The sequence below is a fragment of the Octopus sinensis genome, linkage group LG2, assembly GCF_006345805.1.
Source record: "Octopus sinensis linkage group LG2, ASM634580v1, whole genome shotgun sequence".
NCBI lineage: Eukaryota > Metazoa > Mollusca > Cephalopoda > Octopoda > Octopodidae > Octopus > Octopus sinensis.
In genome coordinates, this window is record NC_042998.1 from 126,769,845 (window position 1) to 126,789,334 (window position 19,490).

At 34.5% G+C, this 19,490-nt stretch overlaps 1 protein-coding gene across 1 annotated transcript in view; it reads left to right on the forward strand.

Moving 5' to 3' along the window:
* The window catches only part of LOC115232663 (heat shock 70 kDa protein 12A), a 286,065-nt gene that overhangs the window by 178,291 nt on the left and 88,284 nt on the right, over window positions 1-19,490 (forward strand). Inside the window, exon 4 of the mRNA XM_029802682.2 lies at window positions 17,642-17,837. Coding sequence (XP_029658542.1) covers window positions 17,642-17,837 — 196 coding nt within the window. The remainder of the gene's footprint in view (window positions 1-17,641; window positions 17,838-19,490) is intronic.

The window sequence follows — 19,490 nt, forward strand, 5'->3', positions numbered from 1 at the left end:
CTCTTCATTTGAACGACTGTAGCATCATAAGTTCGTCAGGCACTAAACTTATAGCGTCTGAAAGATCATGACATTACATATAACGCAACGTCAGTCTCCAGAGTTTTAAAGCTTATCAAAATAAAATTATCGATGGAAATTTTAGATCGATGTTGCATAAGACATTGACTTCCGTTCTAGTACCAAGCAATTATTATGTAGATATTTTATAAATTGGTCAATTATCTTAAACCACTATTCCAGATATATAAATCCAGGCTTTTCTTATCTTCCAAAAACTTTTTTGTATCATTTCTGTCTCTATTTCTATAATACATAAACGTATATCATACAAACATCCACGTATATACATTCATAAATACACATACATACATATATATATACACGCGTACATGCAAATATTTACATACATATACACATGTATATCTGTGTGTCAATGCATGTACATGCGAACTTATCTATCTATGTATCTATCTATCTATCTATCTATCTATCTATCTATCTATCTATCTATCTATCTATCTATCTATCTATCTATCTATCTGGCTATGGCGAAAGAATGTATCTGGTGGACGCGTCTGAAAGGATTGGAGACAAACACTTTCCTCTCTGGTCAATCTCTCATCAACTTCTTCAAGTACCACTTGAAAAGGAAAGTGAGAGTAGAGAGGCAAGTTTTGTCTAGCGAATGTTTTAAAAAAAGATGGGTGAATGTAGCAAGAATGGCACGTATGAATGACGAAGCCACCTTGAGCATAGTCCTATGAACCCAGAAATCGAAAACAGAGAGTTGCTTATTTGCAAAAAAAAAAAAAAAAAAAATAATAAAAATTGACTTCATTGACCGAGGTTACCGTGGTCTTTTCCGCAGGCTTTTCTTTCCACGGGTAAACCTCACCTGTCCTCCCCTTTACACTTCATATTGACATTTCTGTGATAACGATCCCTATTGATCATTTTTTTTTCCTCCCCCCCCTTTTTTTTTTTTTTTTAACCCCCCTTATTTTGTCCTCTTTCTCTCCTTTACGATCCCTTTTGATCGAACCACCTCCCCCTTCCTTTTTTTTTTTTTTTTTTTTTTTTTTAATACCTTCAAAGAAAGCTCTACCTTGTAATTTGTTCTATCTGTGTGCAGCCCTGTGTGGCTAATAAAGAAACATATCTATCTATCTATCTATCTATCTATCTATCTCATTCTCTCTCTCTCTCTATCTATCTATATGTCTGTCTGACTGTCTGTCTGTTGGTCTGTCTGTCTGTTTGACTGTCGGTCTGACTCCCTGTCTGTCTGTTACTCTCTTCGTCCGTCTTTGCGATGTTGATTAACCAGATACACACATTTACGTTGGCTGGTTTCACAGAATAGTTCACATGATGACAACAGGATATACACAGTCAATTGATAGCATTTAGACATTTGTCGGATTGACGCAAATTTGGACATGGCGACTATACCCGCACGCACGCATATTGTGTGTGTGTGTGTGTGTGTGTGTTTGTATGTATATGTATACATATATCTAAACATATGGATATAGAAGTATATGAATACAAAATTTGCCTACACACACACACACACACACACATACACACAGTATATGTACATATACTCAGAGATATAGATATAATTGTATATATATATATATTATATATATATATATATAGTGTCTTTGCCACTATAACTTAAACATATTAAAATATTTAAAAGTATTTGTCTGTACAAGAGTTTAACAACTTTCCTTCAAAAAGAAACAATCATTTTATTCTCTTTGTGTTGATTGATTTCAAACATTGAGATTTAGTAGCTGTGGGATACTGCCGTTTAATATATATACATATATATATATATATATATACACACACACACACACATATATATATATATATGTGTGTGTGTGTGTATTTAGTCTCTGTGAGACAGGTTGGGAGATACGTTGAACTAGTTAGTTTTCTACCAACAATAAACTCACTCCTCCTACCTAAATATCCACCCCATGTCCTCCTCTTTCCCGCCTCTTCCGGCTCCTCTTCTCTCTCTCTCCCCCATGTACTGTTGCCACCGCTATAATTTACTTGTATTTTAATATTTTAGAGTATCTGTTGTCATAACGAATTTAACAAGTTTCCCTTGAAAGGTATCAATCAATCACTTTCATTCTGTTTGTGTTGATTAATTTCAATTCTAGTCGCACTGGCTTAATATATGGGAGATATTCTAAACTAGGTAATTAACGTTCAATCTTCCCGTAAAGCCTTCTGATCGGGCATTTATCGTCTCGTTATCCGTCGTGTATCTCACTTCCAGTCTTCGCATCAACTACAAAATCATTTCCACCCAATGTTTCAACTCGATGGAGATTCCTACTCGCTTCCCCACCCGTTGAGAGCCATCAACTCCATTAATCTCGTCAGTCCTCCTGAATAAACAGAGATTTAAAATACTTCTATATCAAATAATTCCTCATGATTTTTATAAGTTTTCATCATTATATTTCGTGTTTAATAAGAAATCTTCCCACATCTTTTATGTCTTGTTGCTCATTCTTTGTGTTATTTCTCAAATCATCCAAACAACAAAGGAATCCAATAATGAATAAACCAGCTGGCGACTTATGGTTTTTGTTTTTCTTTATACCATCTTCAGTACCCACAATTGTTTTTATGGATCTGAATATACATTCTTTTATTTCGTTATGATATTATCGTAGTGCTCGTATCTGCTGAGCATAGTCAATAAGAATGAAGCAAAATGTTAAAATATTTCATTATCAGAATGACGACAGTTGGTCTATGACAAAGAAATATTAAAACAAATGTAATCTCGAGAAACGACTAGTTTTGTTTTAAATTCCAGATGCTCGGTAAACTTCTGTCACAAACCATAGTTATTCCAACAAACATGCAGTACTCATACTATTCAACGAATTATCCACGCAATATGAAATTCGTAAAAATAACGTTTCTGAAAATTCCTGTTTACACTCGTGAATAGGCCTAGGGCAGGTTAAAGGCTTTAGGCTGTTGCAAAATTCAAAAGAACAAAAGATTTATTTGCGAAAACCTCTTACGCATCTTTGATTAGTGTTTCAAACATTTAGGAGAATTTAGGAATAGACAAGTTGCTCGAAATATATGAATCACATAATAAGAAATAATTTAATGATTACTGTTAATAATAAACTTGTTCAGAAATAGCGATATGTCATATTTTATTGTGAAATTTCCAGTTACATTCTTTCAAATATCTGAATAATATTGAGTATAACGGTGCGGAGGATATTATTCTCCTGTCATGAGAAGATCAATGTTACACCCTCGAAATGTCAAATAATATAAGGAATCGTTACACAGTAAAAGGTGTAGGGGATTAATTGGAAATTGAAGATCGTCATACTCTCAAAAGATTTTTTCTGCAAGATAATATTTCAGTTCACTTATCCCTAAGTAGTGCATTGGCTTCCTCAATCACAGTATTGTTATATCATTGACCTCAACTCTATCATTCCAAAATAACTCACATTTTTTTTTTGTTTCTCATATAATCGTATAGGGGAAACGAGATGTTGAGATTAATGACGTATATGCAATCTGCAGAATCTGCAGAATCTGGCGTGTCAAAGAGCTTGCTTTTGCACTGAGATGATCGATACTGTGTAAAATTATATTTGCTCCACCACTGGCAGATAATTTAACAATCTCTGAAAATCTACATATATATTTTGTAACAAATTGACACGGTATACTCAGAATTAAATATTACATATATCCTATCTATTTCATGCCTACCTTATAAATATTTTCAAATATGCTTCACTAGTAGTGTTAAAGTAAATATAGCCCCGAAGTGTAACGAGAAATATGCCACCCGAATATAAGGTAATTAGTTTACTTTATCTTGTTGAGGAACAGAATTATTTAGTTTTGTGGAACTGCTACGGTTTCTTCTATAGTAAATATCGTAATACCCTTAAGATGTCAGGAAATACGTCGAGCTTTTATCAAATATCAATAATCCTCCACTATTATTTTATCAAAGAAGAAATATATATTTGATTTTCATTTTAAGAATTTTGTTTTAATTCAGCTTCTTTCAATTATATTAAAGTAAATTAAATAAAATCTATTTTTAGATTTGAGCAATATTTTACTTTTCAAATTTACATTATTTTGAAGAGTAATTTAGGATATTTGCCAACTGCCATGCTGTTACTAGTGTTATAGGCCTTTATAATTTTTTTGGTGTCTTTGCTGATATTTCAAGATTTGCTGTGTGCTTCTTTGATTAAATTTAATACAGCTCATTATAAACTTGAAGTGATAAACATCAAATAAAGAAAATAAAAACGAGTGCAGTAAATTAGCAATCAAAAAACATTTAAATATTTTTTACTGCTCAACTATTTTTTCCTTTTCTTTTCAAAAATGACTGATATAAAACAGTAACACGTCAGAAAAATTAAAAACCAAATACAAATTTATATGAATTTTGAAAGGAAAGCAAATATGACAATATTTTAGTTTCACACACACACATAGTCACTCACACACACACACACATCTATCTATCTATCTATCTATCTATCTATCTATCTATCTATCTATCTATCTATCTATCTATCTATCTATCTATCTATCTATCTATCTATCTATCTATCTATCTATCTATCTATCTATCTATCTATCTATCTATCTATCTATCTATCTATCTATCTATCTATCTATCTATCTACCTAGTTGTGTGTGTGTGTGTATGCGTGAGTGACTGTGTATTTTGGACGGTATGATAGGCGGCGAGCTGACAGAAACGTCAGCACGGCGGGCGAAATGCGTAGCCGTATTTCGTCTGCTATTACGTTCTGAGTTCAAATTCCGCCGAGGTCGACTTTGCCTTTCATCCTTTCGGGGTCGATTAAATAAGTACCAGTTACGCACTGGGCTCGATATAATCGACTTAATCCGTTTGTCTGTCCTTGTTTGTCCTCTCTGTGTTTAGCCCCTTGTGGGTAGTAAAGAAATAGGTATGATAGGGTTCGCCGAATCAGAGGACTGTGAAGTGTTTCAGTGTCTGGTGAGGTTACTCTTTCTAGCGTCAGTCACTTTACAGAATGTCAGAATTACCGGGTACATTTTTCGTGGCACCAGCCGGAGTGAGGTTACCTTGTAGGTTGCAAAACTAAGAGCCCCATCGATTGAGGAGAGAGTGAGGTAATTTTATACAAGGTGCCGAAAGGGTAGACCACAAAAGAAAGAGACAGGAGAGAGTAGAAAGTAGAAAGAAAGAGAGCTAAAACTTCAATAGCGAATAAAATAGCGAGTAAAATTATAGAAGTGAAAGGTAGGAAAGAGAAGCAAACAATTGGTAGTAGGGTGAAGGGATGGCATTAGTAGCAAGTAGGAAGACCACTTCCCATCTATGATGCCACTCATTCCAAATGAGCATTAACTTCATATAATTTCATAAGATTTTCACATACGATGTAGTTTCAGCTCCGTCTATTCGTATATATCTAGCTATTTTTATTTCCCTATGTATGTATGTATGTATGTATGTATGTATGTATGTATGTATGTGTCTGTGTGTATGTATGTATGTATGTATGTATGTATGTATTTATGTATGTATGTTTGTGTCTGTGTGTATGTATGTATTTATGTATGTGTGTGTCTGTGTGTATGTATGTATGTATGTATGTATGTATGTATGTATGTATGTATGTATGTTTGTGTCTGTGTGTATGTATGTATTTATGTATGTGTGTGTCTGTGTGTATGTATGTATGTATGTATGTATGTATGTATGTATGTATGTATGTATGTATGTATGTATGTCAGTCAGTTTATTTCAAGATTTCTTGCCAATAGACAAAGAACCGATTTCTAATCTAGATCAAGGTTCCTTCATTGGAATATCAACATCAACAACAGGGTATTTTTGTTTGTATGTCATTATTCAGTTTATTTCAAGATTTCTTGCCAATAGAGAAAGAACCGGTTTTTTACCTAGATCCAAGGCTCCTTCAATGGAATTTCAACATCAGCAACAGGGTATTTTTGTATGTATGTATGTATGTATGTATGTATGTATGTATGTATGTATGTATGTATGTGTATGTATGTATGTATGTATGTATGTATGTATGTATGTATGTGAAGATTTGTATGTTTTATGTACGTATTCTCATGCATATTTAGATACGCTCGTATATATTTAAATGATAAAACTTCTGGAAAGTTTTACAGATTTTTACAGTTCCAGTGATAGATTGGACCTGTAGTCTTCGAATTAGCTTTCTTCTTTCTGGTTTTGAGAAGCCTAATTTCTCAAGATTGGCATTTAGGCAGTGTGTTACATATCCCAGGGTCCCAATAATTACAGGTATAGACCTGAACTTGCAATCTTGATTTTTCAATAGTTCAGCATAGGTGTTCTCTTCTTCACTGATCTTCAGCTTTATGTTAACATCCGCTAGGCAGATAAATTCCACAATTGTGCACAGTTTCTCTTGTCAATCCCAAATCATCATATCAGGTCTGTTGTGCTTACATTTTATTGAGGTTTTCACTGGTACGTTCCAGAAATATTCCTTTTTATTATGAGTGGCTATGGCTTTTACCATATGTATGTATGTATGTATGTATGTATGTATGTATGTATGTATGTATGTATGTATGTATGTATGTATGTATGTATGTATGCATGCATGCATGCATGCATGTATGTATGTATGTATGTATGTATGTATGTATGTATTTATGTATGTATGTATGCATGCATGCATGTATGTATGTATGCATGAATGCATGTATGTTTGTGTTAGAACAACAACAATGCAGCTACGCGATATTTTGATTTTCCAGTCTTACTTTGACATCTTATGATCTTCAAGTCATACGTTGACATCTTATGAAACGAAGAGTACGTTGGACTATGTAGATTTAAAAATAGAGACGAACTACCTTTGGACATTAGCTAGTCGATAAGTTTTAGACTACTACTACTACTACTACTACTACTACTACTACTACTACTACTACTACTACTACTACTACTACCACTACATATATGTATGTATATGATATATATATATATATATATATATATATATATATACAAGTGTTGGACAAAATAATGGAAACACCCTAAAATTTCAAACAATTGAATTCTACGAGGTATGGACCTGTACAAAGTTTGGATTGTTTCCAAAGGAACTTTTGTCCATTCTTCAGCTAAAATAGTCTCCAGTTCTTGTAGTGATAATGGTGGAGGATATCGACCCCTTATTTTTCTAAAATACACCATAAATGTTCGATAATATTGAGATATGGGGACTATGGTGGCCAGATAAGATGTTCAGCTTCATTAGAATGTCCCTCGTGTCATTCAGTAACAACGTTAGCTGTGTGAATTAGTGCATTATCATTCTGAAAGATTGCGTTTCTCTCCGGAAACAGTTTCGCAACCGTAGGATGAATTTGATCAGATAAAATACTTAAATAGTCTTGACTATTAATTCTGCCATGAAGGGAAACCATTGGGCCGCCGGATTTCCAAGATATAGCCCCACCTCCAGATCATCACAGATCCCCCTCCATATTTAACAGTTGGAAGCAGGCAGTCTGGGTCAAATGCTTCTTTTGGGCTGTCTCCACACGTATACTTGGCCGGTGATGGGGAATTAAGGTAAAGGATGACTTATCCGAGAAAATCACATTCTCCCACTGCTCTAGGGACCAATTACTGCACTCTAAACGCTTTGCAACGTGTGTTTTTGAAAGTAGTGACTTTCTGATTGCGGCCCTCCCGTGAAATCCGGCTTTATGCAGCACTATGACTTGGGTTTGAAACAACTGCTTGATCATTCAGATGTCAGTATGATATACCTTGACTTCGCAAAGGTAGTTGATAATGTAGGTCATGGCATGATGAATCATAAGCTACGAGACCTTGGCATTGCTGGTAAACTGGGAGAGTGGTTGCATGACTTCCTTAAAAACAGTAGTCATGTAGTTTCAGCCAATGGTGTCCTTTCTGAGGAAACTGAAATCCTAAGTGGTGTCCCCCAGGGAACTGTTCTGGGGGCATTACTGTTCATAACAGCCCTCTTAGATATACCCACGGTCACTCGGACGGCCACTGTTACTAGCTATGCCGACGATACAAAATTATCACAGGCAATAAAAAACCAAGATGATGTCACAAGCTTACAGTGGGACCAAAATTCAATATACAAGTAGGCAGAAATAAACAACATATAGTTTAACGCTGAAAAATTTCAAGCACTGCACTATCAACTCACGATTACAGTACAATCTACATGTACAGGACCCGAAAGCACTACAATCCCTGAGTCACAGGCAGTGAAGCACTTGGGAATCAGTATGTGCAACTACGCATCATTTTATATGCACATTAGCAAGATGGCACCAAAGTGCAGACAACTGGAAGGATGGATACTGAGGTCCTTCAAGATAAGAGACCAAGAAACTATGTTGACCCTGTGGAGAACCTTTGTTCTCAGCCGTCTGGACTACTGCTCCCAGTTATGGTCACCACGTAGTGCCAAACTAACAGCGGAGCTTGAAGCAGTCCCATGCCACTACACTAAAAAGATTGAAATAGTACAGCGGATGAGCTACAGGGATAAGCTGAGAAAACTACAGCTTTACTCCCTGGAGCGAAGGCGTGAGAGATATGCAATGATATACATATGGAAAATCCTAAAAGGCCTAGAACCTAACTTTGGCATTGATTGTTGTAGAAATGCTAGAACTGGCTGCCATTGTATTGTACCAAATGTACCATCCACTCCATCTAAATTCAGGACTAGGTACTGCAATAGTCTAGGGTTCAAAGCCCACAGCTCTTCAATGCCCTGCCACAAAAATTAAGAAGTTTGCATAAAGTGGAAGAAGATGTCTTCAAAAAGAAACTAGGCATCCTCCTTTCCACGATACCGGATGAAACAACAGCCCAGCATGAGGTACAGACGAAGACAGCAGAATCAATCTCTCTTATACACCAAATGTAACAACAGCTTGGCCAAAGGCACATACAGGAGCGGTGATGTGAAACACCCAGATTGAGGAAGTCAGAAAGACCATGGTGGTGCTCCAGCATGACCCCGGCTGCATGGCTGAAACGATAAAAAGAGTAAAAGAGATACATGTATGTATGTATGTATGTATGTATGTATATATGTAAATATATATATATATATATATATATATATATATATATCTACACGTATATTAGAATCAAAATAAGCAACGAGGATATCCAGAGGTAATGCGGCGCGATCGTTTCACGTGACTCAGATCGTATTCGTAGATGTATGCAAAAATCTAGTAATGTACGTATTTATATACTAATCTATGTACCAAGGAATATACCAATGTATGGATATCGGTGTTTGTGCATATATCTTTGTGCGAATGAGAAGTGGGGTGGTTACAAGAATACATACCATTGTGTACACTTATTCAATGTGAATGTCCTATGCGTCGAAGACGACTGACATTAATTCTTTTATCAGTTATATTGTATTGTTTTTGTATTTTGTTGTTTTCACTTTTTATATTCATATTTATGTTCTTATCATGTTTTTTCCTATCATTCTCCATAAATATAAAATTTTATTTTCCTGAAGAGGTTCCACGAAAATATGTTTAACTTTAATAAATATAAGACTCATCTGAGACGCCTCATAGGTTAGCAGATTGGAAGACACAGTGATTTCCCATGTGGTTGCAATTAAAACATTGCCTATATATCTCCCGATGACTTCTAACACACACACACACACACACAGGCACACACATATGTGTGTGTGTGTATATATATATATATATATATATATATACACACACATACATGTATGTTTATATATATACACATGTATGTAAACATTTAGATTCAGGTGAATATGATACGTAATTTGAGGCACCAGACTTTAGTACGCTATTTTCCATACAATTTCAAAATACGGTGATTAGAATCAAAATAAGCAACGAGGATATGCAGAGTTAATGCAGTACGATCGTTTCACGCAACTCCACTTTATTCAACAATGCAACCATTACATCAATTTAAATGCAGAGCAATACTCAGCTGCACAAAGACATAGAATATAATTAAATTAAAATAGATGGACACATTAGTGTAATTTTGCCTGAAATATCCAAGAAGTTAAGGATATAGACAAAGAACATCCTGCTTTCCTCCCAGATTTTGCTTGTCACAGTTATATGGGGTCAGTTTTAATTTATAAACCAGTTTTATCAAATCCTTGTATATCTAAGGCCGAGCCTGTTATGGGTAGGGCTGAAGGAATCGACAGAAATCATAGTGGGTATAATCATAAAAATCAAGATTTATTTGAAACAATATCATGAGGTTTGGTAAAGGAAAACTTAAATCAAGATGTTAGGAGGCTGGCCACTAGCAGACCATTGATAATGAAAACAGGGGAGAGCTTATCATGTAATACTATAGTTAAATATTTTAATTAATACTGCTATATTGTATAAAGTTAAAGTTTAGGGTTACTCAGAGGATTATTAAGAAGAATAATTATAACAAAAGGATAAAATGTTTCATGAATACTTTTGAGTATATACCAAACTTTTACCACAATAGATGGAGGAAAAGAAATTATCCAGAAATATTTTAATATTTATACATATTATAAATTTAAATACTAACTTATGAGATGGTATCAGTGAATATTGATCAATTGGTATATACTAGCATTTAATAAAGGAGTACTGAGGTAAAAGAACATGCTAACTTTAACTTAATTTAATTATAATCTAAGTAGTTTATTTTAAGTAGTGAATATACCAGTATTGCTTATATATAAGCTAAGTTTGAATTTATAGAGGTACAAAAATTAGATTTATTTTATAAATAAATAAATAAACAAAGGCTACTATAAAATAATAAGGAAACAAAATAATCAGGTAGTGCACAACATCATAGAAAAGGAATAATATAAGTTCAATCACAAAAAAAAATGATAAAATTATACGTAGCTTATTAACCACAACAGAGAAGATATATAGAAAATGTATAATAATTCAAAACATACCAAACTAAATATTATATATTTACTTATTTAGCTAGTATCAATATGGACTGATACCTGGTTTTAGCTAAGGGAATATTTATGCTATGAAACTTTCTAATTTTACATTAATTTAACTACCAATTTTAATACATTCACTTATCTTGTAACTTCACCTTCATTCCTATCGGGATAGAATAATTATGAGTTAATATTTAAAGTAGTATCCAAAATATTTACTACTTTTGTGTCACATTCATACGTAATACTTAAGTTAAAGTTTTTGAAAAATTTTCTAATTCTTTTTCTCATTTTTTCTATGATTGATTTATTGTTGCTAGGGATGATGAACAGAGCACTATCCCTGTATAAGCCTCCCTGTAATTTAGGGATTTCCCTATTTAGGCACATTAAAAAAGTACGCACCCACTAGATTTGCTGAGTCGCTCAAGCCTATAGCTATATCAAAGTTTTCAGGGGTGTCAGCCCTAGTCCAAGTTTACCCTCAAATTCTATAATAATTCTTCTAGCTAAAAGAATAATGTCAATTTGATCCCTAGTTATAAGCGGGAGGCTTTTGTTTTGCAAAATAGGAGACTTGTTGAGAAGAATAGGGGATATACTGGAATATTAAGGTCAACTTGGATAAAAGAATAATTACTTATGTTATCAATGGATTTGAACCAATGTATTACCTCATCCGTATCAATCCATAATTTTTGAGTTAGGTTGTGAATTATAAGGGGTAGAATATTGTCCGAAATCGACTTGCTAAGCCGACCAATGCCAGACTTAATTGGGCAAATTAGTCTTACAGTAGGATTATCATGGAAATTCTTCTTGTGGTCCTTTAGATTAATCCTAAGTTCATCCTTGGTGTTAAGGGTTCGGTCATGTCCGCCAAGTCGTATTCCGTCATAAATTCTTTATTTTCAAATTGATGTCTAATAGATTCCTTTTCGATGTTATTTTATATTTAACCGTGAGTTCCTTCATTACAAGTTTCATATAGGTGATATAGTCAAGTCTATATAAGTTTCCGGTTTTATCTACTGGGACCAGAATGCCTGGTTTGTTATGCAATGACAATAAATTCTTTTAGTTTCCTTAGATGTAAGTTTTTCTAAGTGGGTGTTCCTTGAATTTTAACATTAGCTATTAGATCAAACAAGTCTTTTTCAAATTTTTCCAGTAGTGGACAAGGTGGAGGATTTTTCTGCTTTTGAATATCTTCTTATAATAATATTTCTCTTATGTTTCTAGAGTTCCATTTTTCTTCTTAGTCTCATGATGACAGGCATCCACCTCATCCTTCTAACAAACTAATTTGTTCTATGGGTTAGTAGCCACATATAGGTATCTTTACTATGTAAGGGGATGTCCTTTTGAGAAAATTCTATATTTACCTTTTCCATCCTGTTGAAAATTAAATACCAGAAAATTTAGCATGTTCTTTGTCTGTCTCCTTAACTTCTTAGATATTTCAGACAAAATTATTCTAATGTGTCCATCCGTTTTAATTTAATTAAATTCTATGTCTTTGTGCAGCCGAGGATTGCTCTGCATTTAAAGTGATGTAATGGTTGCATTGTTCAATTAAATGGAGTTGCGTGAAACGATCGTACTGCATTACCTCTGGATATCCTTGTTGCTTATTTTGATTCTAATCATCTTATTTTGGAATTGTATGGATGATACCGTACTAAACTCTGGTGCCTCAGCTTAAGTACCATATTCACCTGAATCTAAATGTATATATATATATATATATATATATATATATATATATATATATATACATATGCCAGAAGTCATCGAGAGATATATAGTCAAAGTTTTAATTGCAACCACATGGGAAATCACTGTGTTCTCCAATCTGCTAACCTATGAGGCGTCTCAGATGAGTCTTATATTTATTAAGGTTAAACAGATTTTCGTGGAACCTCTTCAGGAAAATAAAATTTTATATTTATGGAGAATGATAGGAAAAAACATGATAAGAACATAAATATGAATATAAAAAGTGAAAACAACAAAATACAAAAACAATACAATATAATTGATAAAAGAATTAATGTCAGTCGTCTCCGAAGCATAGGACATTCACATTGAATAAGTGTACACAATGGTATTTATTCTTGTAACCTCCCCACTTCTTATTCGCACAAAGATATATGCACAAACACGAATATCCAAACATTGGTATATTCCTTGGTACATAGATTAGTATATAAATACGTACATTACTAGACTTTTGCATACATCTACGAATACTGTCTGTGCTACGGTACTGATACATGCATAAACGCGTACATACACATACACATATATGTATGTGTTGTACTGTGTGATTTTGTATATGTTTGTGTGTGTATGTATGTATGTATGTGTGTGTATATATGTTTGTGTGTGTATATATATGTAATATCATACATACATATAGGAAATACATACACATTTATAATTTATGAGAATTGATATGAATAAACAAAGAAAGGGTAATCGATATGTATTCTTAGCCACTTATGTCTCTGAGATAACAGTGACTCAGAGTTTCACATCTAGATTATCTCAGATAATGTTATAAAAGCTGTTTGAGTCGATATTTTAGAGATGAGGAATTATGTACATTATTTACATTTGACGACTATTTGTCCTCATCTTGTTTGTTGTTAACATAACGTTTCGGCCGATATATTCTCCAACCTTCATCAGGTGTCTTGGGAAAATTTCGAACCTGGGTTCTCATTCCTAAGGTATTCTTCGATGTTATTATTATTAAGCCCACGGTCATATGGCGAAGTGGTTAAGAGCGCGGGCTACTAATCCCAAGATTCCGAGTACGATTCCAAGCAGCGACCTGAATACTACTACTACTACTACTACTACTACTACTACTACTACTACTACTAGTAGTAGTAGTAGTAGTAGTAGTAGTAGTCAAGATGAAGAGCGCGATTCAATTGTAAGATATTTTATTAGTTGAACAATATTTCAACTTGGGGAAATTGTCATTGTCAAGTTCAAAATAAGAAGTGATAAAAATGCAAAATTACAGAAATTTAAACGTAAAGTATGAACGAGAGAAACTAGCGTCCATACGTTGCACTTTCTGATTCATATTTGAATGGTACGAAATCCATGGGCCCAGGATTGGGTTCAACACTGGGGTCTAGCGAAACTAACAGGGCTGACAAGCCGACTGTGAGAAGGAATAAAACGCAAAATCTGTAATTTACATTACGATTTTCCATTCCTGGGCCCATGGATTTCGTACCATTCAAATATGAATCAGAAAGGGCAACATGTGGACGCTGGTTGCTCTCGTTCATACTTTACGTTTAAATTTCTGTAATTTTGAATTGTTATCACTTCTTATTTTGAACTTGACAAAGAGAGACTTACTGTTGAAATATCGTCCAACTAATAAAATATCTATTAAAATCGAATCGCGCTCTTCGTCTTGACTGTTTACCTTTGTGAAAGGTTACGTCAATCCTTTTTTTAAATATAATAATAATAATAATAATAATAATAATAATAATAATAACAATAATAATACTAATAATATCGAAAAATACCTTAGGAATGAGAACCTAGGTTCAAAATTTCCCCAAGACACCTGATGAAGGCTGGAGGGTATATCAGCTGAAACGTTATGTTAACAACAAACTAGATGAGGACAAATATCCGTCAAATGTAAATTATGTAAATAATGTAAATAAAAGCTATTTCTTTAAGTAAGGGGCTGTCATTCAAATACGTAAGTTAATGCAAGTAGCCCCACTCCTCTCAACTCATCTACTCTGATACCATTTCCCTCCATTTCACTTCATCAGTCTCGTCATCACCTTAATACTCTTCTAATTTCACATAAAAACTTTCCTTTTAAAGATGCAATCATCATTAGGCGCGAAAAATAGCTTTGCATCTTTGAGGACATACATGATGTGTGATTCTTCCTACTATAACTCTTGCATGACCGAGTCTACTTATGCAATGCAAGTCAGTCGCTTCTTTAGAGAAACAGCTGATGTCAAACCGTCTACTGATTGTTTGTAATGAAACTCCGAATTAGGGCGTTTCCGGCTATGTTATTTACCTTCTTCCCTGGACTACCTGTATGATGTGTCCTAAATGATGTGTGCGTTTCTTTAAAAAGATGATTATCGAGACCGCATCTCGCATGTGACTTCACCCCTCATTTTTGTCAACCATACCGGCGGTGTGTTAATTTTTTTTGTTCCTGATTTAGAAGTGGCAGTGCCCACATTAATTTCACGGCCCATTTTCATGGTACAGTGTCAGCCATAAATATTCTCCACTTTGTCAATTCTTTCATAATCCTTTGGTTAATTTCTTATAAATCTTGTTTATTCTCTTCGGTTATCTCTTCAGGCTCGTTTTCTCTATCTGGCTCCTACAAAATGTTTTTGCTTATCATCATCATTCACGTCCTTGATTAACAATTCGTATCCTTTCCTTATTAGCTCCGGCTTTGTCGTTTCTCATACGACACCTAGCTTCATTTCTTGCATGAATTTCTTTCCTTCCCTCCTGAATTAAGTCTTCTAGTCTTTCCTCATTTCCGTTCTTTATTTCGAATTTTCATTTTTCTCTTGGCCCATTCCCCAATCGTTTCTTGCATCTTCACTTCCTCCTGCGATTCAATTCTCGCCTTTGTGCTGTATGTCCTAAAAACACCAAACTTCGTTTCAGTAATAATATAATCTAAAACACATTTGATATATATTTGGTAAAAATAGTACCCAGGATATGTCGTTACAGATATTTTACGAACAAAGTTAGAAACAGCCGTAATATGTAGATATTTGGGAAAACACTTTATCCACGATTCATTTTACGAATGAAGTTAGGAACAAGGTTATAAAGCTCAAACAGAGTAGGCAGTGGGCTGGCAGAAACGTTAGCACGCCGAACAAAATATTTAGCGGCATTTCTTCCGACCTTAATTTCCGAGTTCGAATTTTGCAGAGGTAAAATTTGAAATCAATGTATAACTAATAGAATAGATTGATAAATGTTCAATCTTGAATGATTAGCTATAGGACGCTTGCATCAACTAGTCAGATAAATTGTATATGTGTGTGTGTGTGTGTGTGTGTGTGTGTGTGTGTGTGTGTGAGAGAGAGAGAGAGAGAGAGAGGGGGCAAGCAAACGCTACTGGTTCAGTACACGTACTGATACGCACCTACGATCGCTAATGGCGTGAGTTCATAATCATATCCCATTACTCCCTCACATACATACACATATGTAGCTAATTGCATTTTGCATGTGCGCCAATAGCTTTTGTATGTATGAGAGTGTATTTGTATGTGTGCACGTGCTAGCAACATTCTTTTGAAGCTCTCTTAATTCCTTCTCTCTCTCTCTCCCTCTCTCTCAATGACTCAAGCACATTTGCCATTCCTTTTCTGTAGTTTGACAGATTGTTGACACAACCAGTATATATTGTTAGCTCTTAAATAATAGATTGCTGGTTAATTCGCCAGCCTGAAACCACTGGTATTAGAAATATAATGTAAATTCATACCAGAATATAAACACATACATACATATATATACACACTTATGTCAAAATGTACACACACACACACACACACACACGTATTTACATGCACATATAAATATACATGCACATATACAAATATACATACATATGTATTTCTATACATATATGTTTATATGTTAGCATATATATGTTTATATGCTTGCATATATATATATATATATATATATGCTTACGTAGATATATATACGTGTGTATACAAAAATGCATACAGATACATACACACACATAACGATGTATACAAACATGTATTTATGTATGCATACTTGAGTGATGCCGTGCTGCATAGTTCTGTATGTAATATACAAAACATAAATACATACATACTATATATACATGAATACATACTTACATTCATACATACATACATACATACATACATACATACATACATACATACACATATAGAAATGTAAATACATGTAAGCATGCAACGTTCATGGGTTTCCCAACATATATTTTGTTGGCTTACACCAGCTGTCGACTATTTAGTGTCGCTTGCAATGTCTCTTAACTTTCATAGTCCATTTCTCATTGCTGTAATATATCCTTCAAATTAGGTAGAACTGGCCATTATAAGGAGCAGAATAATGTATAATTAACGACTTTTTATGTTAAAGTGCACTGCTGACATAAACATTCACCTTGCAACTTGTTCAAGTGCTTTGAAGAACAGGTAGGGTTTATAACTAACATGCGCTGTCAGTGAAATTACTAGACATTCCCGGATGGCGAAAATGAAAACTTCATACTTTAAAAATTTCATACTCAGTTTAGCTGATAATTTAGGAGTCAAAGCCTCAGTGTTGTTAAATATTTTATTATTTCAATAGATAGCCTTTCACAGGATACCCATTGACATTAAAGTTTGGTTCTAAAAAGTGGTATAAGCATTGAGTGATTGCTTTTGTTGTTGATGTTTTTAATGATGGTGTGACATTGCTATTGTCATAATTGTTTTGAATATTTTTCGTTTAATCTTAAGGCCGGGATTGCATCACCATCGAACCCTGAACAACTTATTATAGCTCTGGAACCGGAAGCCGCTTCAATATACTGCAGAAAGTTGAGACTCTATCAATTGGTACCGGATACTCCTACATTGCATCCTTTAACATCGCCAAATAAAAAAAGTCCCGAGGTCATCAATATGGACATGGCATGTTCGGATTTAATTCCCGGTAAGCTATTGCCCCGATTATAAAAATCCCTTATGTTTTGGGGTTATTATTTTATTATTTCACTAATTTCAATCATTAGATTAAAGCCTTCAGGAATTTTATCTGATCATATAAACCTGAATTAATAATTCCCTCGATATAGAAAAAGTAAGCGACGTTTTGAAACATGAAATTCATCACAGTCTATTTCAACCATGCGGAAATTTTATTCATCAAAGTAAGTTTCATTACAATTAACCCATTTGTTTCCAATGAGTTACAAGTTTGTATATTCTGGTAACATAAACATTTGGAGTTCTGGAGCTGATGGACTCTTTGAACGCACTTTCAGGATTGGTTTGATTTTTGAACTCCTTATCTAGCAGGAAACCATCAAGATACTTGAAAAAGTGGTAATCGGTAGGAGAAAGGTCTGGGGAATAAGGTCGGTGGGGAAGAACTTCGTAACCAAGTTCCCTCAACTTCCGGAGCGTCATTAGTGAAACGTGTGGTCGAGCATTGTCATGACGAATGATTGGTCCTCTTCTGTTGACCAGTCTTGAACGGAGTAGTAGCAGTTTTTCGTTCATTTTGGCAATTACATGGCAATATGTTTCTGCAGTAATGGTTTTTCTGCGTTTTAAGAAGTTATAGTGGATCAGTCCAGCGGTACACTACCAAACAATCACCATAACCTTTTTTTTTAAAAGCTCGGGTTTAGGGAAGGTTTTCGGTGCTTCATTGTGGGCAAACCACTGCGAAGAATGTTTTTTTTTATTATTGTACAGAATCCACTTTTCAATACGGCCGAGAAAGAAGTCGGTCTGTTTACGGAGAAGAAGCAATGAGCAAATTTCATATCTGCGCATTTTCTGATTTGCATTCAAATCGTGTGGTACCGATTTTCCGATCGCATGCAAATGGTTGCAAGGAATTTCCTGGCTAACTTGAAGTTCTTTTGTCAATTCTCGAGTGGTTTTACGTGGATCATTCTCAATGACGGTCCTTAATTCACCGTCATCGATGACAGATGGGCGTCCACTACGCTCACGATCTTCAAGGCTTAGGTCTTCTCTGCGAAATCATGTAAACAACTCTCTGGTCATTGCTCGAATATCGCACTTTGACAGTTCCATTTCAGATGATTGTAACAACGGTGAAAAATAGCAATGTTAATTTAATGATGCATTTGGGCAAGTCTATATCTGTATTATCAGACAATTTTTTTTTATAAAATTCAAAACTGCAAAAATCCGGTACGAATTCTTCATGGTTCAAAACGTTGCCTCCTTTTTACTCAATCTGATATATTTATCAAAGAGCTAAACTATATTTTTTGACGCACCACCGATTTGCACCAGTTAACTTAACCCCCACCTTCACGTACATAATACTAGAATATCAGGTGATAGCGCTAAGCAGTGATGTGTATAAATACAAACTTGTTTACATATTCGAACCGTAAGAAAGCCATTCACTATATTTCGTCATGGAGAAAATTTCTCGTTGTTGACAAATCGGTGTAAATACACTGAATCAGCTCGCAGCGTCACCTGACTAGACTGTTGGTCGTATGCATTTTGGTGTAGTTATCTGCTCTTCAGTCACAGAAAACAGACAAGGCGGAGCTGGGAGCTGATACGAGAGACTGTACCTCTCTTATGATATTCCCTT